At 44.9% G+C, this 23,171-nt stretch overlaps 2 protein-coding genes across 3 annotated transcripts in view; one reads left to right on the plus strand and one right to left on the minus strand.

The window, feature by feature from the left end:
- Positions 1–9,945, minus strand: part of DCAKD (dephospho-CoA kinase domain containing) — a 28,219-nt gene extending 18,274 nt beyond the window's left edge. Inside the window, exons 1-2 of one of the 2 annotated variants that reach the window (XM_019980766.2) lie at positions 9,684–9,945; positions 8,264–8,373 (exon numbers count right to left, since the gene is read on the minus strand). The gene's annotated coding sequence lies outside the window, so the exon portion shown is untranslated. Of the gene's footprint in view, positions 1–1,882; positions 2,020–8,263; positions 8,374–9,683 lie in introns of those variants that run through there. The other variant, XM_019980767.2, reaches the window with a different exon arrangement.
- Positions 9,946–10,066: 121 nt separating this feature from the next.
- Positions 10,067–23,171, plus strand: part of NMT1 (N-myristoyltransferase 1) — a 33,676-nt gene continuing 20,571 nt past the window's right edge. Inside the window, exons 1-2 of the mRNA XM_019980760.2 lie at positions 10,067–10,236; positions 21,532–21,640. Of these exons, the coding sequence (XP_019836319.1) occupies positions 10,106–10,236; positions 21,532–21,640 (240 nt within the window). The 5' untranslated portion in view covers positions 10,067–10,105. The remainder of the gene's footprint in view (positions 10,237–21,531; positions 21,641–23,171) is intronic.

Genomic DNA, 23,171 nt, shown 5'->3' on the forward strand with positions numbered 1-23,171 from the left:
CCCAGCCTCAACCTCTGCTTGGGAACCCAAGCCCCACTCCAAAGCCACTGCAGGCTGAGGTCACATGAGATCAATTCTAGCAAATATACAGGGATACATACATGAATTAAAAGAAAATGTTCCACTCAGCTTATTAAGAGAAGCATTTCAAATAAGAGTTAGGTTTAACAATGATTAAAACTAGTTGTTTTGGTCAGTTTTGTACTTTACAATTTTGGAACTCAGTCTAAAAGAAAATGTTTAACGGTATGACAACACAATTTTCAAAAATGTTTTAGTTTTTATAAGTATTTTTGTAGCAGAGCAGAACAACAAACCAAAGACTTTCAAGTATAAAACTGATTTGACTAGAAAAAGAAATTCTGCGGAGGAAATTAAGTGGAAATAGGAGTTTAAGGAGGAAAAAGTAACATGTAAAATTTCAACTGTTCAATAAAAGCTGGTTCATGTAATCTTTTGCAAGGATGAGGGAACATCAAATCACTATGGCATTTAGATTCCTTTGCAGACTTAAGTGCCTTGACAGTTTCATTTTTAAGATGTCAATATTTACAATTAACCAGAAATCACGGTCTTTGCAACTATTGAAACTTTCAGAGAAAAATTTAAGCAACCTAAAAAATGTGAAGAGTGGGTAGTTTTCGAAAGGAAGCTGAGCTCAATGGCTACTGCTGGCCTGCCTTCAGTCGTAAAGGCACAGGAACCAAGTGAGGTTCTGAGCCCTTTGAACACGCTTCCCATAAGGACAGATTCAGACCTTGCTCAAGAGACAGAAGAGGATTTGGGGGGAATTTAGGGCCCTCGTAAGGGAAAACTACCCCAACCGGCCTGTCCACTTCCTATCTCTATTATGTTACCGTGTCCCCAGGCTTGTCTGCACCCTGCCAAATCCATCTGATTTACTTAGGCAAATCTGCACTCCCGGCCCCAAAGAAAACACATTTCAAAGCTTTCCATTTCCTCAACTTTAAAACTAGGACTCAATTTCAAGGTTCATTCGGGTGAAAATTTCCCCATAACTAAGAGACAGAAAATTTTTTGCAAATTTCGTAAACAAACTCAGCGCCAGAGGCGCCAACGCCTCCATTTGGGGAGCGGGGAGAGGGGAGAGAAGTAGGCTGCCCTTTTCATCAACGCAAGAGTTGGGAACTCCACGCCATCAATGTTTCACGTGAGCAAACAAGAGTCGGAGCGGTACCCACAGTCACACAACTGGAAATGGCAGAGGCTGGATTCAAAAATCAAACAGATCTGACCACAAAAGTCTGAAGTGCAGGGGGTGGTTATTTAGTCTCTAAGTCGGGTCGACTCTTGCGGCTCCATTGACTGTAGCTGCCAGACTCCTCTGTCCATGGAATTCTCCAAGCAAGAACCCTGGAGTGGGTTGCCATTTCCTTCTCCAGGGGAGCTTCCCATTCCAGGGATCGAACCCGGGTCTCTGAACTCTGCAGGCAGATTCTTTACCGAGTGAGCTACGAGGGAAGCGGCTTTGGCCTAAACCTTGGTTTAAATTCACTATTTCCACTGCTTTCTAGTTGTAAACCTGTCTCCACAGCTCTAAAACATCACCTTACTTAGTAGGGTTGTTGTCAAGGCAATGAGCCACGGAGGTAAAAGCGTTTGACCAAGAGCTGCTACATAGTATGTGCTCAATAAACTGTAACCGAGGCTCAAAAGAAAGGCGCGTATTCTACGCCAGCCCAGCACCACTACTGCGCCGAGAATACGGCGCCTGGACACAATGCCTCCAGGCTGGACGAAGCCCTTCAAGCGCGGGAGCCTGAACGCCAGAGTAGACAAAGCGGCCCCAGGGGCCGCAAACCGGCCAGCCCCCTAACCCGGGTCCGGCCGCTCCCATTTGCCCATGCGGCGCGCTACGTACCCTGGGACTCTGACACGGCTTGGCCGCCGCCGCTCGCCCAATCTCAGAGGCGCTTACTGGGTGGCTCTCTGAAGACAGGCGGGGCCTCGGGAGCGCGCGCACGTGGACCGGACGTCCGGCCAGCTGAAGGTGGGCGGGGCCGGCGACTGGGGGCGGGACCCGGAAGGCGCCCCTCCCTAGCGTGCTGGGCAGGTGGGGATCGCAGGATTATTCTGCTCTGGGCGCTAAAACATTCCCAAACTGGAAGAAACCCGGGGCGGGCGGGGCCTAGCTTCAAGTTCAGGACTGGCCACCACTAGCTGTGCAGCCTCTGGCAATGGTTAACAATAGCCATGGTAGTGGCTACTGCCAAGTCTTAACAGCACTCTGTAAGCATTCTCATTGAATCTTCACAGTCCTTGAGGTAGATACCATTACCATCCCCATTTTTTAATTATTTTGGCCTGGCTGGGCAGCTTGTGGGATCTTAGTTCCCCGACCAGTGATTAAACTCCACCCTCATCAGTGAAACTGCAGAATCCTAACCACTGGACTTGTTGCAGGAAGGGGAACCCCTTCCAGGGCCTGAAACTGGGCTCTTGTCTAACACTTGGAAATGAATTGTCCGAGGAGATACATGTGGTGACAAAGCAAGAGATTTTATTGGGAAAGGGCTCCCAGCCGGAGAGCAGCAGAGTAAAGGAACCCAGGAGAACTGCTCTGCCACGTGGCTCGCAGTCTCTGGTTTCATGGTGATGGGATTGTGCTGTCTTTAGCCAATCATTCTGACTCAGAAGTCCTTCCTGGTGGTGGACACCTTGTTCAGCCAAGATGGATGCCAGTGAGAAAGATTCCAGGAGGTGGTCAGACATGTGGTGTCTCCTTTGGACCTTTCCCGAACTCTTCTAGTTGATGATGGCTTATTAGTTCCGTGTTCCTTACCTGGACTGTCTATCGTAAAACAACTCACGCAAATGGTTACTATGGTACCTGGCCAGGGTGGGCTGTTTCAGTCAGTGTGCTTCCTCTAACAGACTGCTAGGGAATTCCCAGAAACTGACATTTTAAAAAAGATATATTTATTTACTTGGCTGTGTAGGGTCTTAGTTTTGGCACGTGTTATCCTTTGTTGTGGCACATAGCATAGATTCTCTAGCTGTGGTATGCAGGCTCGGTAGTTGTAGAAGCTGACATATAAAGGTTAATCCGTTTACCATGAATATTGGCTATGGAGCTCATTCTATGCTTACAACCCTAGCCAAGTCACTTAGCCTCTCTGCTCTTTCGAAATGCAAATATTGGCTACTGTGCTGCTTGTTGAAAGAATTGAAAATACATAAAAGCACCTAAGGGTGCTCCACATATAGTTCAGTTCAGTTCAGTCGCTCAGTCGTGTCCGACTCTGTGACCCGATGGATTGCAGCACGCCAGGCTTCCCTGTCCATCACCAACTCCCAAAGCCTACTCAAACTCATGTCTATTGAGTCGGTGATGCCATCCAACCATCTCATTCTTTGTCATCCCCTTCTCCCGCCTTCAATTTCCCCCCAGCATCAGGGTCTTTTCAAATGAGTAGGTGGTCCTTAACTCAGACCCTGCCTCCGCCTCCCTCTTCCTAAACTGTCCCTCTGCTTTCAGCGGCAAGGCAGGAAGCTTGTCTTCACCGCTAGTGTGCTCAGCGCCTGGCCCAGGGTCCAGCATACGAGGGATCCAATAGATTGAAGGAGGAAGTAACCCAACATCTTTCTCTGATCACTCCAGTCCCTGAAACCTTTCTTCTTGAGGTCAGAAGCACTGACTGACATCACCCAATGAATAGGATTGCATCTCATGATCTAAGGGGCCATTTGGTCCAAACACCTGTTCAGTGTTTGAATCTCCTCCACATCATCTCTGCTTACTTTACTTGGACAAGTCCAGTGTCGGTGAATGCACTGTCTTTCCAGACAGCTTCATGATGTCTCTGAAATTCAATCTTGGCCGTTTTTCCTTAGGTAACATCTCTTCTATTCCACAGGGTCATATTAAAACAATTCTAATTCCTATTCTATAGAGCTAATGGCCCAGTCCTCTTCCTGGACTATACAACTTTCAGATAACCTCACTATGTGGTTCTCAATCTCTTGCCTACTTCTGTCACGTCAGAAGGATACCCAGATGCCCCCCACCCCCATCCCCATCAGTAACAATGACTGACCACGGCAGTGATAGAAATAAGATGCCTTCGCCTCCCCCAGGGTATCAGGCTATTCCGAGGGGCGTATTGTTAGGCAATCCCTTCAAGATAATCCTTTTCCCCTCCGGATTCTGCCTTACAGTATTATGAGCTAGCGATGTACAAGTGGGGGCTCTAATTAGCCATCTTTGTGGTCCAATCTGCCAACAGCAGCTGCATCTCTGCTCTGGGGTGATCCTGGAGGCTGAAGGGCAGCTTCAGGGGCTTCAACCCAGGAACTTCCTCTGAACTGAAGCTCTGTCTTTGCAGTTTTGAGGTGATGTCATCCAGGAGTTTTTCAGCTCAAACACATACGCTCTGTTATTTTGGATGGCAGTTACTTTCAGCTGGCTTGGACTGCGTACACAATCTTACTTCATCCTGATAATGACCTGCATCTCAGTCACCCCTGTGTCCTTAGCATCTAACATGACGCCCAGACCACAGAGCTACTTTAAGTTGTTTGGTGCCCTCCGAGTCCAGTAGAGATGACTCCTTTGACTCCTAGGTCTTTGACTCAGTTCTTAAAATTAAACTTACTTTCCGTATATTTATTTTAAATAAATATTAATATGCAATTAACCTTATACTATTCCTCACAAATATCATTAATATTTATTCTTTATTAAATAGCTTAAAAGAAAAAAAAAGACTTCCCAGCTGGGAGATAAAGTCCAAACTCTGAAGATGAGCCTGAAACTCAAGGCTTTCTATGACCTGGCCCCTGATCACTCCTCCAAACATATGTTCTACCATATGTCTTACCATATGTTCCCCCTTGGGAAAGGCAAAGGAAGAAGGCAATTTAGTTACTGCACTAGACTTTGCATGAAAACAACAGGTTCAAGTCCAAGCTCATCCTTAGCAGCAGTGAAACACTGGACAAATCATTGAACTTCTGTTCTTCTCATCGTAAAACAAGAATTATAGCAGCCCTGTTTACTGCACAGAGTCAAAGAAAACAACTGATGGTAGGGATCAAACGAGACAGTAGCGTGTGAGCTCATTTTGTGAGGAATAAAGTGCTTTATGCACATGAGTGGTCACCATACCATGTGCTCCTGCCTCTGCCCCTTGTCTGCGTTTCCACATCCTGAAGCACTTGTCACTTCTCACTATTCACTCATTTATCCGGTCATACATTAATTAATCCAACAAATATTAATTGAGGGCTTGGACTTCCCTGTGGCTCAGTAGTAAAGAAGCCCCCTGCAATGCAGGGGACATGGGTTGGATCCCTGAGTTGGGAAAGATCCCCTGGAGTAGGAAATGGCAACCCACTCCAGTATTCTTGCCTGGGAAATCCCATGGACAGAGGAGTCTGGCGGGCAATAGTCCATGGAGTTGAAAAAGAATCGGACATGACTTGTTAAACAAGAACAAAAAACAATAGTGTGCTGGCCCAAATGATAAAAAAGTGAGGAAAACCCAACCTGTTCTGTCTTCATAGAACACAGGGTCTTGGGGTGGGTGGGGGGAAATGGTTGCAAATTGAACAACCACACAAACTAAAGTAAAACTGCAGAGAGACTTCTCTGGTGGTTCAGGGGCTAAGACTTGGTGCTTTCAATGCAGGGGGCCTGGGTTCAATCCCTGGTCAGGGAACTAGATCCCTTGTGCCACAACTAAGAGTTTGCGTGCAGCAACTAAAACCTGGTGCAGCCAAATAAATAAATAATTTTTAAAATTAATAAACTTAAAAACTGCAGCTGTGACTCCAGCTCAGGAGTGGGTCCAAAGGGCCCTCCAAAATGATCATGATGGGGGAATCCAGGGCTTAAGTTGCATCCAAGGCCTGGTTTGAGTCCTGCTTTCTCTAGGAAGCTTTTTCTAACCACCCTGGCCCAGAGGTCTGCAGTGCCTGCCCCACCCCCATCTTTAGTTAACTTATCTATCCAGTTCATTTAATCACACCCAGTCAGGCCTTGTTATTTTGGTATCAAGTGTGCCTGGTTTTCCCGATTTCACTGGAAGTGCCTTCTGGGCAGGGAATGCCTGGCACTCTTTTAAATCCCACAGCACCAAGCAGAAGGCTGAGCCCACTGTGGTCCAGGGACCTGGTTTATCAGGGACTGTCACATGGAAAAAGGATGCCCTTTCTGAGCGTGAGTTCTAGGGGGGGACAGGGAGCTACCAAAGACCATCTCTCCAGCCCCTATTTCACAATCGAGCCCACTAGCCCTGTTTTTCAGAGGAGAAAAGCTCTTTCCTAGGAAAGCCAGGATGTTGCCCAGTATGATCTTTCTCCAACAAAAATTGCATCATCTTTCTCCCCAGTTAAAATCCTTCCATGTCTCACACTCTTCAGGGTAAAGTCCAAACTCTTCAGTATGGCAGCTGCATCCCTTCCCAGTCTGACTTCTGGCTGCCTCTCTGGTCTCAACTTCCAAAATGCTCCTCACACTCCAAGCTGGCCACATCATTCTCCTTTGTGATACCTCCAAAGCAGCCACTTTCATTCCTTCTGCCTAGGATGTCCACCCAGTCTGTCTGCTTCTGCTACCAAAACTCAGCTCAGCCGTCTTCTCCAGAACCCCGTTCCCCAGGTTAAGGATTCCACCTCTAGGCTCCTGCTACATCCTGTGGCCACCCCTCAACTCTTTTCTGCACTGTGTTCTGTCAGACCAGACACCTTCCAACTGATGGAGGGACCGAGGGAGGGGACTGTGTTGGTCCATCCCTAATTGTCTACCTTCTGCCCCAGAGCCCAACACATCAGGACATGAGTGTTCCAAGCCACTGGCTAAATGAATCATAAAGGTGACCTGGCTCATGCCTTCCTAGGCCCATCTGAAGAAAGGGATCTCTGATCTGCTGGGAGCACAGCAATGACCTTGATCTGTGATGGACATCATGAGAAAGGTTGTTTTTTGATCACCAGGAGTGATGCTGACTTTCTGGGAGGGGAAAACACTTTACTGCTCTGTGTGCACTGTCTCAGATGAGGACACTGAGGCTCAGAAAGGATAAGTGAGTTGCCTAAGTGACTTGGTGGGTCACAGGCAGAGCTAGGACTTAGAAGCCAGGGAGTTAGAATCTGGAACCTACTCTTAATGACTATATTCTCTTGTCTCCAGTAATAATCGAGAAGGAATAATGGAGGTATGAACACTAGGAGTAAATTCCAGAATCTGCGGAGGTTTACAGGCACATCCTTCAGCTATCCTTTGGGGCCTGCTGTACCTTGCTCACTTGTATGAGGCTCTTGCCAGAATGGGTGGGTAGGAAGAGCCAGCCGAGCTAGATGGGAAAACTGTGCCACTGAAGTGTGTTGAGGAGCTCAGAAAGCTGGGACCAAAGAAAAAAAGGAACAAGACTTAATTGAAAAATATGTAAAAACTATCTAGAATTACACAGGATTATATGCTTTTTTTTTTCATTTTTAAAATTATTTATTTTTGGCTGTGCTAGGTCTTTGTTGCAGAGCTCAGGCTTCTCACTGCAGTGGCTTCTCTTGTTGCAGAGCACAGGTTCTAGACCGCTCAGGCTTCAGTAGTTGTGGCACACAGGCTTAGTTACTTAGACATTCAAGTAAATTCAGGCATTGAAGTCACATGTGGCAAAATTCAGTCATTAAATGGACATTAAAAAAAAAAAAGGTGTTGGGGACTTCTCTGGTGCTCCAGTGGCTAAGACTCAGCACTCCCAATGCAGGGGGACAGGGTTTGATCCCTGGTCAGGGAACTAGATCCCACATGCTGCAACTAAGAGCCAGTACAACCAAATAAAAAAAAAAAAAAAAAGATATTTCTTAAATAAAATAATAAACATAAAGTTTTTAAAAAGGTGTTGAGAATTCCCTGGTGGTCCAGAGGTTAGGACTTGGTGCTTTCACTGCCAGGGTTAGGTTCAATCCCTGGCTGGGGAACTAGGAGTCTATAAGCCACCACGTGGCATGGCCGAAAAAAAGAAAAAAACAAACGAAGTGTCACATATACTCAATTTCTTTTTTTTTTTTTAATTTTTTTTAAAAAACGTAAAAATTTAAATTTTTACTATAGAGAAATCAGGAATCCTACGAAATCTAAGATTTTAGAAGATTCTAACTTGGATTCCAGAACCTTGGACTCATACTTGCATTCTGAGCTTGGTCACCTTAGTCACATTGCTTGCCTATCTACCAGAAAAGCTCTCCACTGAGCCAAAACTGCTTGGTTTGCAGTAAAATACCATGCAGGGTGTCTTACTTAAGCTTTAGATTGCAAGAATGGCAAGGGGCCAGACACCAGCACCATCATCCTCCATAATCACTCTTCATAAGCTCCATTTCATTAGCCTTCATTCAGCCTCCGCAAATCTGTAGGAAAAGAAAATATAGGGCTGGGAATTAGAATACCAGAAATGAGTGCTGGTCCGAGGTCTGCAACTAGGTATCGCTGGTTTGTTTTTTTTTTTTTTTAATTTTTCCAAGCACAGTTTTCTTCAAGCCTCCTTCACAAAGTCACATGAGCTATTATAACTGAAATACTTAGAAAAGTTAAATCCATCTAACACATGTAAGGCTTTATTATCTTCTCTGACCGCCTCCTTTTGCCTGCATTGCATATAAAGCATCCTGCTGACCACAGTCTTGGCCCCAGAGAGACAAGAAAGGGTAACAGTTTTCAGGCTGAGCAGGAGTCTTTGCCTTCCAAAGTCAAATATAAATGATTGTGGGTTACCTGCTACTTCGGATAATATTATTAACACTTCTGCTCTTGCCACTGGTATAAGATCAAGCATTGACTATATTTAGCTCTCTTTTGTTTTGCTTCCCTGAGTCAGAAGGGAAATACTTCTTCTCACTCTATTCCTCTTCCCACTCTGAGAGTATCCCAAAGGCAAGATCATTTCCCTTTTTGGCTGGATCATTTCATGCAGCTCTCTGATAAGAACTTGTCCTTCCCTCAACACCCACATAACCCAAGCTGAATGGAAAATCTCTAGGAATGGTAAGCATGTCTTTGGGCTCTGCCTCAACACTCCGGTGTGATTACTCAACCACAGGGGTGAGACCCAAAGGACTGGAGCATTCAGTCAAGGCTAAAAATAGCTGAAGATGTCAAAATTACCTTCTAATAACTGATTTACTTGGGTAGATGTATGAGATATTGGGACTTTAGTGGTAAAGAATTTGTAAGAGTTTAAGTCATATCCATATGCGTATACTTCTCGCCTCCCCCCCACTCCACCCCCGCCACTTAGCTATTAGATTGTCCAATTTACCCACCAGTTTTGGGTCCAAGTTTCTTGTCTGTGAAAAACGGGAGTAGTGCCCACCTTCTAGACTTGTTGAGAAGATGGCAGTAAGTAATTGAGTAATTGTGGAGGGCTGCTGCGGAGAATGAAAGGGACTCTGTGTGGGGAAGAGCTTCAGGCCAAGAAGGGCTAAGGCCTGACAGAGCAGTCAGATGTCATTGGTCAGGACCAATGCTCCGCACATCACAATCCACCGCCTTTCATGAGGCCTCGATCTACCAACGACCACGGGCCACCCAGAATCCTGAGCGAGTAAAGGCGGCCAGGAGCCGGCCAACCTGGCTTCTTGCAGAAGGGCACTCCAAGAAAATCCTATGCATTTGGGCTTCCAGTGGGTCGCAGCCGCAGGCCTCAAGGCCTCTTACTTACCTGAGAATGGTAACGGTCCTTAACGGCAGCCAATAACGGCTCAGAGCCGGCAGAGGTCAAATCTAGGATTTTGGAGCCCACGCCCAAAACCCTAAACTGCATCGAACTACAACTCCCAGCATGCGAAGCGACCGCCCGGGTGGCGGAGCGTGGGCCTCGACAACCCCGGGCCCTTCTTTCCTCCCGCGCGGCCGAGCTCCCAGAACTTCCGGATAGTGCTGGCTCCCCACCCACGACTGCCTCCTCTCTAGATTTCTGGGTATTGTAGTCCATCTTGTTCCGGTTTCCCGGGAATAACCTGCTCCTAGCTACGGCTACTTTCGCCACAAAAACTACAAAACCCAGAATATCGCGCAAGTTCCCCTTGTCCAATAGGAGCCCCCCATGTAGCGAGGCGCGGAGGCCGGCTCTCGCAACTCAAGATGGCGGACGAGAGTGATACAGCAGTGAAGCCGCCGGCACCTCCGCTGCCGCAGATGATGGAAGGGAATGGAAACGGCCATGAGCACTGCAGCGATTGCGAGAACGAGGAGGACAACAGCTACAACCGGGGGTAATGAGATCCTCGGAGTCCAATTCCCATCCAGTCCGCCACAACCTGGGTCTCTGGGGTGCGGGGAAGTCACCGGGAGCTTAGTGTAGCCCTACCCCCACATTCCTATTGGCTGAGATATTGGTATCCTGTCTGGCGATTGGTTGCTGTCTTTGTCATTTATCGGGGGTGGGCGCTCAGTTTGTTAAGGCCCAGAGACATTCAATACTTTTATTATATAAAAGTTCTGTGTAATGTTCCCGTCTTGTGGCTCATGCGCTTCCGGAGAAAAGAACATGTTGGACGATGGCCTTCGATGGCACAACACAGGTCAACCTAACAGTACAGTTCAAAAGGAATGTTACTTACAGTGGTGGTGTGTGAACAACGTGATTAGCAGTAAACGAATAATAAAACGTTTCACTGCAGTTCACCTTCAAGGAGGAAATTCATCAGGCTATACCAACCGTAATTATGTTGTAAAAATATCACTACTAGAGAATCCCAAGATATAAACTCACCTTATAAACCCTATGTAATTACTGTATTTTGATGTATATGGTGTCCGCTGCTCCAAATGATCCATAAGTTTCCCGAGCAATATACAATTAGGTCTTTCAGTATCTTTGCTCTGTTAACTTTGCGAAGTAGCTTCGAACTTCAAGAAATTGAGTGATGGTGCTTCCTTGGACAGTTGGGAAGTGGTTTAATACTTCGTCTCCTGTACTTTAGGGTCTTGCTTCCGATTAACTATTCCTCGGGTAGAAGGAGCGCGTCAAACGTTTTGAGTGTTGAGCTTCCAAATTTAAGCCACACCCGATCATTTCTTTTTCCTCACATTGTTACAGTGGCTGGCGCAGAGGCTCACTCTCCTTATCTATATGTATGTTTCCTAACGGAAAGTCATGAGAGACTCTTGGATGTAAAACTTTGGCTGAGCCTTTGATGGTCTGATTTTCGTAGCCATCTTGTCCTTTTCTGAATCTATCGGTTGGTGGTAGCCCTGGAGGTAAAAGTGGAAGGTTGAGGTCTTTGGATAAACTTTAAAGAGAGATTCTGTTACCTTGAGGTGATAGGAGAACAAAGGGTTATTTAAATGGCTTATAAGTGGCTTGTGATGAATGCTTAGGTTAAAAGATCTAGCTTTATGTTCTTCAGATAGCTTTAAAACCACAAGAAGATGTAGGGGAAAAGGAAGCTTGTCAGATTTGGTTTTTATAGGACTGTGTTCTTTTGCACACAGATCTAATGTAATAAAAACCTCTAGATTCCTGAGAAAGGAAGAACTGAAAAAGAGGAACTAGGAACAGGAAGGAGGGAAAGTGGCCCTTCTGAATAGAGACCCCAACCACATGTGAGCATTGTTAAATTCGAGATTCGTTTCAGAAGTGAAAGTACCACTTCATCTTTGCTGTGTGTGTAGTTGCTTTTAGTTTTCAATGCTAAACTGTTGCCCTGACCAGTGTCTGTAGCTTGTTAGTTGGTTTTGTTGCCTATAATCTATGAATCACTTTGCAGGACTGTTTGGCAAAAAGTTCTGTGTTTTATTTAGAGTACAACAAAGTAGTAACCTTAAAAAACTCTTTGGAAGTGCATGGTTATGGGCTAGGTGAACAAATTAAGTTGATTAGTATCCCAAATCTAGAGATCTGTGTGAGTGAGCTTGGAGGTCCAGGTGAGAAACAGAGGACCCAGCCTGAAGGGCAGAGTCTAGTTCTGGCACTTGGAATCTGAATAGACTTGACATTTTCTCCATTAATTGTCAGAGGAAATGATTTTGGGGAGAAGCTGTGTAGTACAATGGGAAAAGCATAGACTTTGGAAGCATTCAAACCTGTGTTCAAAGCCTGGTTTTGACACTTAATAGTCCTGTGTCCTTGGGAAAGTTACTTAACCTCCAGTTGTTGAGACTACATGAGGTAACATCTGAAGCAGCCTTCCCCCTTCTATTTCTTCAGATCTGCCCTGTCTTCCCCCCAACCCCCTCCCCCTTACCCCATCACATACTGTATTTTTTGTAGCTTTTATCATGACAGTAGTTAAGTAACATTTGTATCCAGTCCTTGTCTTACCTGACCATGAAGAGTTTCAGAACAGGAATCCTGTCTGAGATAGCTGGCAGTTAGTGCTGCCGTCTATGGGGTCGCACAGAGTCGGACACGACTGAAGCGACTTAGCAGCAGCAGCAGTGTGTATTCATGAGTATTTGCTGGATGAATGAATGACATGTTAAAAATTTGTAGCCTAGTGTTAGTGCAGCTTCCTTTCTCCTCACTGAGGAGAAAGATATCAGATTTTTCTCACATGTACACTTAATTTTCCCCAAGTAAGTCTCATAAGCCTTACTATGCTGCTGCTGCTAAGTCACTTCAGTCATGTCCGACTCTGGGCGACCCCATAGACGGCAGCCCACCAGGCTCCCCCGTCCCTGGGATTCTCCAGGCAAGAACACTGGAGTGGGTTGCCATTTCCTTCTCCAATGCATGAAAGCGAAAGGTGAAAGTGAAGTCGCTCAGTCGTGTCCGACTGTTAGGGACCCCATGGACTGCAGCCTACCAGGCTCCTCTGCCCATGGGATTTTCCAGGCAAGAGTACTGCAGTGGGGTGCCATTGCCTTCTCCTATAGTTACTGTGGAATACCCACAGAAATCAAGGATCCAACAGTTTTGTCAGGGAAGTTTTCCACGGTTTTTTGGCTTCTTGAAATGTTGCTTGTCTTTACTTAATATTATTTTAAATGTGTTCAAAGTGGTCGAAGAATCAAAATATCTCCTTTTGATGCTAACAGTTCTAACAGACAATATGCAATAAAAGTTAAAGTGAAAGTGAAGTTGCTCAGTCGTGTCCGACTCTTCGAGACCCCATGGACTGCAGCTTACCAGGCTCCTCAGTCCATGGGATTTTCCAGGCAAGAGTACTGGAGTGGGGTGCCATCGCCTGCTCCACCGCAATAAAAGTTAATGATAGTTCAAAACAAACCCTTGTTCCTTGGGCCTTTCTTTCAGGATGGGCTCAAGATGGGCTCAGTGCTTTACACTGATGAAATGAGCTGCGTTCATGCACTGGAACAATAGGAAGTGCATTGGTGCTGGTTCTTACGTCCCTTTATGTATTTTAGTTCTTGATTTTTCTAGTCCTGAGTTTTTTTCTTCCAGAATTAAACATTTGGTGGGTATAAGTTTCATGTATACATAAAAGCACACACATGTTCACAAGCATACATCTATAGTATAGATGTGTGCATGTGAGTGTGTGTGTATCTCTACAGTTTTTCTGTTTTTTAAAAAATCCACTCAACTGAGGAAAGAAAGGAGGGTAGCATTCCCCCCAGCCCAGCCTCCCCAGTTACCTGGCATAAGTTACCTTGAGCAGTTAATTGAGTGGAGAGTCAGGCTAAAATAATCTTTATACTACATCCCTCTGCGGGTCATGATTCATCTATAGGATTTAATTTGCTTGCTTGTTTTTAGTGAGAGATTTATCGCTGAAGAATAAACCTTATCAGCTGGCAGTAGATGTTCATAGTGAGATAACGTTTTTTGGATGCTTTGGAATGGGAGAGAATGTTTACACTGTTTTGCTGTTAACATTCTGTTGGAATTTATTTTGCAATGTTGTTAATACCACTGAGATGCTGAGAAGTCATTGGTCAAGACTTTGATCAGGGATGTCTGTTTCCCATTCCCATTTACTCCATGGGGACAGGTTAAAATAGGTTCTTAAAAGTTTTTCTTCCTGATGATGCGATATTATTCCTTATGAAGAAACTTAAGAGAGAAGAAAGGTCTTTTTGAATGGAATTCCATAAAGCTATCCTTACTTGCTTCTGTTTTATTCTTCAGCTTTTCCAAGAGTGGCTCTTTCCACATGTATTTGATGGCTTATAGCTGTATCTGGTCCTTAGAAGAAAGAAATCTTTTTAGTTCCTTTTTCTTAATTTCTCCCTTCAGCTTTTGGTTCTTCAAAACTAGATCAAAGCAGAAATGAAAAGAGAAGCCTCATCACTGATATCAAATAAGTGTTCTAATTTTATTTCCCAATTAAGTGGCAATTAAAAAGAAACTAATCAAGAGCTGCTTCAAAGAGAAAAGACTGGAAAGCAGAAGAAATGAAAAGTAAATGAGAGCCTATTTCTGGGAGGCTGCTGCTCCTGGCAAAGCAGTTTTGCTGATTTTTCACATTGTTTAACTAATGTGCTCACTCTAAAATGTCCCAGCTTTACTAAGTGTGCCCTTAACCCTTTCCCTGCAGAGTCCATAAATTTGGGGACCACAGTTTCAGTAACTTTAGGAGGTTGCTGCTTCAGCTCTTCCTCTCTAACCTTTTGTCTGAAATCTCTGCCCTACAAGCCTCTCTTCCAGCTCCCCAAGGACAAGGCACTCTTGTGACAGTTGCATGTAAGGCCCATAAAGTATGGTGTTTTCTGTTAAAAGCACCAAAGCAAAAACAAAACTAATATTCTTTAACAGGGTCAGTACTTGCTGCAGATTTTTTTTCCTCTGCTGCTATCTGAGAGAGATAGCTAAGGAGGCTTCACTATTGTTAAGTGGTCAATAAATGTTGTCTATTGCTAATGTGACTGTGTGCGGAACCCTGTGCTAAAGCCCTTTACGTGGATTATCTCGTGTAGACTTAACTAATAAAGACTGATTTAGCTTTTGTAATGAGGCTTGGGATTTGCCAATCCACCTCTCCCTATGACACCCAGGAGGATCCATTCTGAACTTGCTGGATTTCTTTTCCTTACTTGCATTGACTCCTTCCTCCGACTCTGCAGCAGTGTGCTTTCTGTCTTTGAATGTGTTCAGTAACCCATGGACTTTCCCAAACTAGGGAACCAGTGGGTGATGGAGGTGGCTGGCTCCTTTAAATTGTCCTTGATAGACTGGTATCTTTTTCAGAGTTCATTCCAGTGTGTGAAATTGCTGCCAGCATTGAGTCCCTACTCAGAAAATTACTGAAAATGGTCTCTGAACTGCATCTGATTTGACCTTGGAGTTGCCAGGTTACAGTCTAGCTCACCAAACCAACCCAGAGTATATAGAATTTACATTTCCATCTCATTCCCATTTCGAACTACTTAATGTATTAGGGCTCTTGTGACCCCTGAAAAAAGCAGCTTTCCTTCATGGCAGGATTGGCTGGTTCACCCCCAAAACTCTGGCTAACCCAGGGAGGGCAGAGAGTGGCAGTAAAAACAATCTTTGGTAATCCTTTCCCATCCTGCTGATCTTTTCACAGGCCTCCTGGGCATCTTGATGGCAGTAGTAAAAAGTTTTTATTTTTACGATCTCTTAGGACTCAAAGGCAGTTTTTTGTGAGTGACTGACGGTGGGAGCTTGCAAAGTTCGGGGGATGGCATTAAGTGATTCTGCAGCCTCAGCAGTTCAGGGATCGGCAGCTGTGCTGAGCCGCACCACGTGGTCTCATCTGTGCCCCTTGTGAACACCACCGCGCTCACCTGGGTTTGGGTCTTCTGGATAGGCGACCAATAGGCTCTCTGGTGAATCACACCTCAGGAGTAAATTGATTTGCAGCAGGGGAGTTTCCTGGGAGTCCAGTGGTTAGGACTCAGCGGTTTCACAGCTGTGGCCCTGAGTATAATCCCTGGTAGGGGAACTAAGGTCCTGCAAGCTGCTGTGTGGCCAAAAAATAGAAAGAAAAAAAAATTGACTTGCAGAAGAATTTCCTGATGTCTACAAGTGGCATCAAAAGGATGTTTGGAGGCTAGTTATTTATTTAGTAAGTTTCTACGGAGATTTTGAATTTGAGCCTAAAAAATTAACTTCCAGCTTAATTCTACTTCTAGGAGGTGGAAAACAGGTAACCAAAAGTTGTGAGTTTCCTTTTCTGAACTCTTTTTTTTTTTTCTTTTGATCTCATAATCAAACCTAAACCCATGGTCTGTGTTGCAGACATTGGAACCATTGGAAATGGTTAAAATGGAGCTTTTTTGTTTTAACTTGTAGGAATAGAACAGGTCCTAAGGAGGGAGGAGACAATAAGAGAGTTGAAAATTGGATGAGAAATTTGATCATTTAAAATCTCAAACAGTGGCTCAAAAGAGCCCCGCATCGATACCACTCTCTTAGAACATTGGCGCAGCTGTCCTCTGGAAATATTGCTGAAGATGTTTTGTTGCCCCTCTTTTGGGCTGTAGCTTCTCAGGGTTTTATTTTGGTCTATTACGCCTGGAAAGCATCAGTCAAGCACGTATTTGGTGAACTCTCAGTTGTGTGCTCAGCATAACTAGGGATGCTGTGAGAAACAGCTGTGTAAGATGGGGTCCCTAGACTCAGGAAAATTTTTTTTATCTCATTAGGAAGCCAGGCAGCAACCCATTATTATATGTAAAGTATTAAATTGTACGGGAGATCATAACCATAAAAGAGACAGGCCTCAAGGAGCACGCGAGCTGGAGTATCCAGGGGAGGCTTCCTGGGTAAAACGCGGCTCACTCTCCTTGCCTTTGGTATCTGCTCATCTGTCACACAGAAATTTGTTTTAGGGCTTTTGAAGGTTCTCAGAGAAATTCTCACAGGGAATGAGACTTTAGTGTTTGGGAGTGGAGTGAGCCAGGTCCTTAGATTGGTGACTTGTCCCTGGGTTCCAGTCAGTTCGTTGATGCCTCACGTCCCTGGGCCTTGGTTTCCTCTTCTGTAAACAACAGGTTAAGCCAGATGGCCCTGAGAGCTCCTTCCAGCCCCGGTGGTTTAGCTTCCATGATAACAGCTTTCTGTCCCACAGCCCCGCGCCTTTGAGTGGACTTTGGCATTGGCAGGATTAAGAGGAGGCCCAAGTCGTGGACCCACCCTGCTCCTGTTGTTTAGAGCTTCGTTGCTGTTCTTGTCAGCTTGCCCTTGCCTCCCACCACGCTCACACTCTGATGCTGTGTTCTGCTTCTAGAAATAAGTACTGAGGTTCCTTTTCCATCTGCCCCCCCAGCCCTGACTTTCTTCCAGAGCATCCATAGGATTTCTTACTTGTTTGAACTTAGAATATTTTGACCTTCCTTTAAAAATGACATTTCATGATCACTTTTCTTCCTTGTTCCTGGTTTTGTCATTCTGTTCATTCATCCCATACTTGCTAGGTTGGTCGTTAATGAGTTGGTCAGCTTTACTTTAGAATGTACATTCCAAAATTTTTATGTGAATTCTTGTCTCCTTTTCCATTGCAGGCAAACAGCCCCTTCTCCAAAAAAAAAAAGAGCTGGCAAGTTTCACTAATTCTCTGCTTATTAGTTTGGAACCAAATGAACCAAAGGTAGACTTTGATTTGCCATATTCCAAGGCGCTGGCCCATCCCTTTGAAGTATGTTAGGGTGACTGACAGGTTTAGTAAGATCTTTGAGAGATTTTTTGTTTTCATTTGCAGAGTCCCAGCATGCCCAGGGATACCCACCCAGTGGGGATGGACTCCAGGTCCCTTTAAAAATGAAGCCAAATTCTTTTGAGGAGGACCAGCCTTGCTTCCATGGGGTCCTTTGGTTTCGTTCTTCCTAAATCCGAATTGAGCCCATCCTTCTGTGAAATGGTGTTGGCTTCCTAAGAAGCTACCCTTAATATTTCCTAAGACCTACTCTCAAGGCCTCTGAGCTTGGTTTGGTTTCTTACGGATAATTAAAGTTATTATAATCACCTAGAAAGCTAACCCTCCTGGGCTCCTTGGAAGTCTCTTCTCTGAGTCATTTGTCTTCCTGTTTGGCTTGTTAACTGAGAGACCGTGATGAGCTCATGATGTTCTTATGAAGGTGGCTCAGTACCTGGTCGCTCAGTGACTGACTTGTCTTTGAAACTTCCCTTTGTTCTTCAAGCGTCTCCTCTCCGTGTTCTTCATGTACAGGTTGAGACAGGATCGTTGCTCAGTAACTTCATGTGCAGATTCAAGCCAATACAAGGAAAATGAAATGAGCTCTCCAGTCTGAGTTTAGGTCTTGGAGTTTGCCAGACACTTGTATTAGTAACGCATAAAACAGAACGAGAGTTCAGCCCAAAGTCCTTCCCCAGAAATGGGGTCTGTGAAGAGATGGCTGCTTCCATTGAACCGCAAGAACAAAGGCAGGAAGGGAACTTTTTAGGGATTTCGCCCACATGAAAAGATGCCTACAGTTGGAGGAAGTAATTTCTTCTATTTTCCTTATGTGAAATTGTGTTTAGTAAGTGTCCAGCTGGTTAATATGCAGCAGTTCTTCACTTTAACCTTTTTGATGCTTTTTTCCCATAAAAAACAATTCTTACGGTAATTCACTTACAGGGACCAGAGAATTCCTCCCATAAGCTGAAATGAGTAGGGACTTATAAACTGTATCAGCAATGGAACCCTGCTTTGTCTCCTGCCATCAACCAGCTTTTAAACCTTATAATCCTGAGACTGAAGTGAGAATGTCTCTGGAACAGCAAACCACAGTAGAGTTGTCATAGACTGCAAACAGGCCTGTGCAAGATATCAAAGTTGAGATAATAAGAGAAAAACTTTTATCTTCAGTTTATAAATGGCTTCAAAGTTCCTGTTCTTTGCCATGGCCTTGGGGGTTCTGCTGAGCTTCTAGTTTTAGGGAGTTTGCCTTATTCCGCCCTCAGTGTTATCGGTTTTCCTTCTGTGTTGTGCCTTCTGGGTCCCACTGATATGATACCTAGGAAGTGCATTTGCATCTGCACTTCATGACCTTATGCTGGGAGTAAAGTAACCTCCAGCCTTGACGTGATCTCTCTGATTTCAGTCTTTCTGCACCAGGGGCCTGATGAGAGGCCTGGCCCCATGGGTGCAGGCACACTTACTCCAGAGCAGGGGTGGTGAGGGTGGATGAGCTAGATGGGGACTGAATGTGAGGGGCCAAGGGGAAAGCTGGGTCGGATACCTTCTAGAGTTAGAAGCCGCCGTCACCGTAGACTTTCAAGCATGGGAGGGACACGTGGAAAGCCATTTTCACATTGGCGAGTCCCACTGCCATGCAGAGTTTAGGATAAGGCAGAGCAGTTGTGAGTCGAGATCCAGGAAAGGCTGGGGATTCCTTTAGTCCAAGTGTAAGGTCATGAAGTGTGGATGGGAGTGCTTCCAGCCAGGACTGCCGCTGCTGCTGCTAAGTTGCTTCACTCATGTCTCACTCTGTGCGACCCCATAGATGGCAGCCCGCCAGGCTCCGCCATCCTTGGGATTCTCCAGGCAAGAACACTGGAGTGGGTTGCCATTTCTTTCTCCAATGCATGAAAGTGAAAAGTGAAAGTGAAGTCGCTCAGTCGTGTCCGACTCTTTGCGACCCCATGGACTGCAGCCCACCATGCTCCTCCACCCATGGGATTTTCCAGGCAAGAGTACTGGAGTGGGGTGCCATTGCCTTGTCCGCCAGCCAGGACAAGGAAGACAGTAATCTGAAGACATTCTGCAACAGGAAATGGCAGCACATTGCCTGCTCCCTACCTCACGTACTAGGAGATGAGAGTTAATATTCATAACAACTTGCAGGCACTTTAAGACCATGAAGCCTTTCTGAATTATAAAATGAAGCTTAAATAGTACTTACCACAATGTAAAATGTATTTTATACTATTTTAATTCTTTGAAAATTGGTTATCTAGCCTATACAGCAAAAACAATACCCTGCACTTAGCTGATCTGCAGATTAGGGTTTACGGTACCCTTTGATTGGACTCCTAATTTTGACTTTCTTTAAAAAAAAAAAAAAAAATTCTTTTTTTTGGCTGTGCTGGGTCTTCGTTGCTGTTCGGACTTTTCTCTAGCAAGCGGGGGCTTGCTCTATAGACATGGTGTGCCGGCTTCTCATTGCAGTGACTTCTCTTGTTGCAGAGCACGGGCTCTAGAGTACCGGGACTTCAGTGTTTGCAGCAGGTGGGCTCAATAGTTGTGGCTCCTGAGACTCCAGAGCACAGGCTCAGTAGTTGTGGTGCACGGGCTTTGTTGCTCCAAGGCATGTGGGATCTTCCTGGACCAGGGATTAAATCTGTCTCTCTTGCATTGGCAGGTGGACTCATTACCACTGAGCCACCAGAGAAGGCCTTTTTTTTACCTTATTTAATGGAACATTTCCAGAGAGAATGGCAGCGTGAGAGTCCAGCATTACTCCCAGTCTGACAATGCCAAAATCACTGAAAACATGGCAAGAACTTAACTTTGATGGTGATTAGGAAAAGCAGGCTTCAAAGTGAACCTTAAAATTCATCAGTAAAATGAAGGAAACCCAGAATCAAAACTAATATCCGAAACTCAACAAGAATTGGGAGAAAGCATTTGGGAGCGAATAAATGAAAAAAATGTTAGCAAAACACAGTGTAATATGTGATTTGTGTCTCAGTAGAAGTGTTGAGAGAGGATACAGAGAACAATTTTTTAAAAGCCTGTAGAAAACGATTAAATATGGCTAAGAAGTTGTTTTTGCTTCCTTCATTGGGTGAGTCATGCAGAAGGAAAGCAGCAGGAGGAAATCCCCGTTGCTGTGGTTCACACGCACACATGTTGCCTGTGAATCTCTTCTGAGCAGGGCTGGCTGGGTGTTCATTGTTGATGTTTTCCCAAGATTCCTAGCGCTGGGTTTTGCCGGCTGACAGTTGTCCTCTATCCTACAGGCCTGATTTAGGCATTTCTCATGATCGCTTGACTATTTTAGACACAGATCACAGCAACATTAAGCTACCCTTTTCCTTGCTCCTTCCTCCCTTCCAGAGCCGCCTTGTATCTTAGGTTCAGCTGGGGCAGCTCAGAGAACCCAGTGCAGTGGGATGGGGGAAGTGGAAGTGAGGAAGAGTTTCCAAAAGATCACTTTGGGCTGTCATCCCTTTAAATTTTGGACTCTAAGGAAGAGTTGGTAACATGAATGCCCTATTAATAATCACATTTACCTTTGATGCGAGCATCCTGGCAATCTAAAGGAAATGAGCCATTGGAATTCCCCGGTGGTCCAGGAGTTAGGACTACACGGTCTCACTGCTGAGGGCCCAGGTTCCATTCTTGGTCACGGAGCTAGGATCCTTCACGCCAATTGGCGCAGCCAAAAAAATAAAGAAAATAAACCACATAAAATAGAAGCAAGAACAGAAGAGGTCCTTTCAAACAAATAGGCTGTTCCTTGCACATGGCTCCCTCCCTGGGCACTCTCCCTCCTTGCTGGGAGTGGAGAGGAGAGCTGTGTCCGTTGGCATTCTCCAAATGCCCCTTCTGGGGCCTGGATTCTCTGGTCTGCTTCTGAAGCCCACAGGCTTGATTAAGAAAGGTCTGGTTCCACAGAAAGCTCTTTGTCAGTGCAGCTCAAAACAGATGATTTTTTAAAAAGCCTGCATCAGTATTTACTTTGTCTTACAGTGGTTTGAGTCCAGCCAATGACACTGGAGCCAAAAAGAAGAAAAAGAAACAAAAAAAGAAGAAAGAGAAAGGCAGCGAGACAGATTCAGCCCAGGATCAGCCTGTGAAGGTAACAAGGAGGCTCTGTTTTCTTGGGCCTGAGAGTTGCTCTTTCAGAAGAGAGTGCGTTGGGATAAATGCATGGGAACAATGTAATAGATTGCCAGTCTCCACTGGTATTACTTCAAGATGGAGGGGTAGGCTCCCCCTGCTGCCCTAGACCTAGGTGATGAAGCTGCTGTCCTACCCTGAGAGGCACAGCAGATGCGACATTGACCCCCGAGCATAGCGCCCCCTCAGAATTTACAGGTGCACAGCTGCAGGTGGTGCTGTGCTAGGTGCTGGAGAGTAATTCCCTTATGACAGCCCCCTGCGGCCTAGAGTAGTGGTTCCTGGCCTTTTCAGTCCCCACCACTATGAAAATGAAGGTCTGTTCCTTTTAAGGCAGACCTTTATGTTTCTCAAGCATTCTCTTGATGCCATAGTCACAGTACTGAGAACTAAGACCCCCACAGAGCCCATTTCTGAGTTCCATAGGTGAGAACCACTGGCCTAAAGCTTATGTCTAAGGCTGACATGCGGACACGAAACACAGAAGTGTGGGTAAAGATTGTTTTGTTTTGTAAATAAAATAACATTAAGAAAAGAAAACCTTTTAGGTTTTCCCTGGTGGTCCAATGGTTAAGACTCTGAGCTCCTAATGCAGGAGGTTTGATCCCTGGTCAGGAACTAAGATCCCATATGCCACACACAGTCTGGTCTTAAGACCTATATAAGATTAACGTTTCTTAAAAAGAAAAGAAAACCTTTTATTTCAGATAAATGCTATCCTCTTCAAAGCAGGCCCTGGAGGAAGCTCAAAACAGATCCATAATTCCTTTTAGTATTAACTTCAGTTTACAAGCCTCACAAAAAATCTAGTCTCATCAGTATACCCACCTTTGCTTTATGCCTCAAAAGTTATACTCCACCTCAAATCTTCTACCTTATTGAAATACAGCTTCAAGCAGTTTTTTTAATATTTTCAATACCAAACCCACTATGAAAAAAAAGAAGTCACCATTGTTGACTACAATGTTGGCTAGCTAGGTTCTTGCCAGGCACATCGTTTAAATTAACGAGGTGCCTTCAACTTCTCTACAAGGTAGGTGGTTGTCTTCCCATTTTAAAGATGTGAGGAAGTGGTTTACCCAGGTCTTTCAGTCAGGAATCCAAGCCCAAGCCCTACTTCTGTTTCAGGGATTCTTGTTTGTTTCTTTCTCTGGGAGTGGGGGTTTGGATGGTGGGGATTTGAACTCAAACCTTTATCAAACTGGTTCACTTCAAAATGAGAAAATCCCAGCAAAACACCGTTTGCATAGCCCTTCTGTTTTTCTCTTTATGAGAATGATGCCATACGTTATAAGGAATGTAGGGAAAAACCTAGCAACAGGAACAAAATGAAAATCACTTAAGAGTTCTGCCTCCCAGGAATGAGCAATATAAATATATGGGTTTATAGTCTCCCTTTCCTTTACAATTTAAATGAAAAAAGGAAGTAGTAAAGTATTAGAGGAACCTAAAGGTATTTGTAGAATCTGAAACTGGACATAAGATCCAGA

This window comes from Bos indicus, chromosome 19, assembly GCF_029378745.1.
Source record: "Bos indicus isolate NIAB-ARS_2022 breed Sahiwal x Tharparkar chromosome 19, NIAB-ARS_B.indTharparkar_mat_pri_1.0, whole genome shotgun sequence".
In the NCBI taxonomy this organism is placed as follows: Eukaryota; Metazoa; Chordata; class Mammalia; order Artiodactyla; family Bovidae; genus Bos; species Bos indicus.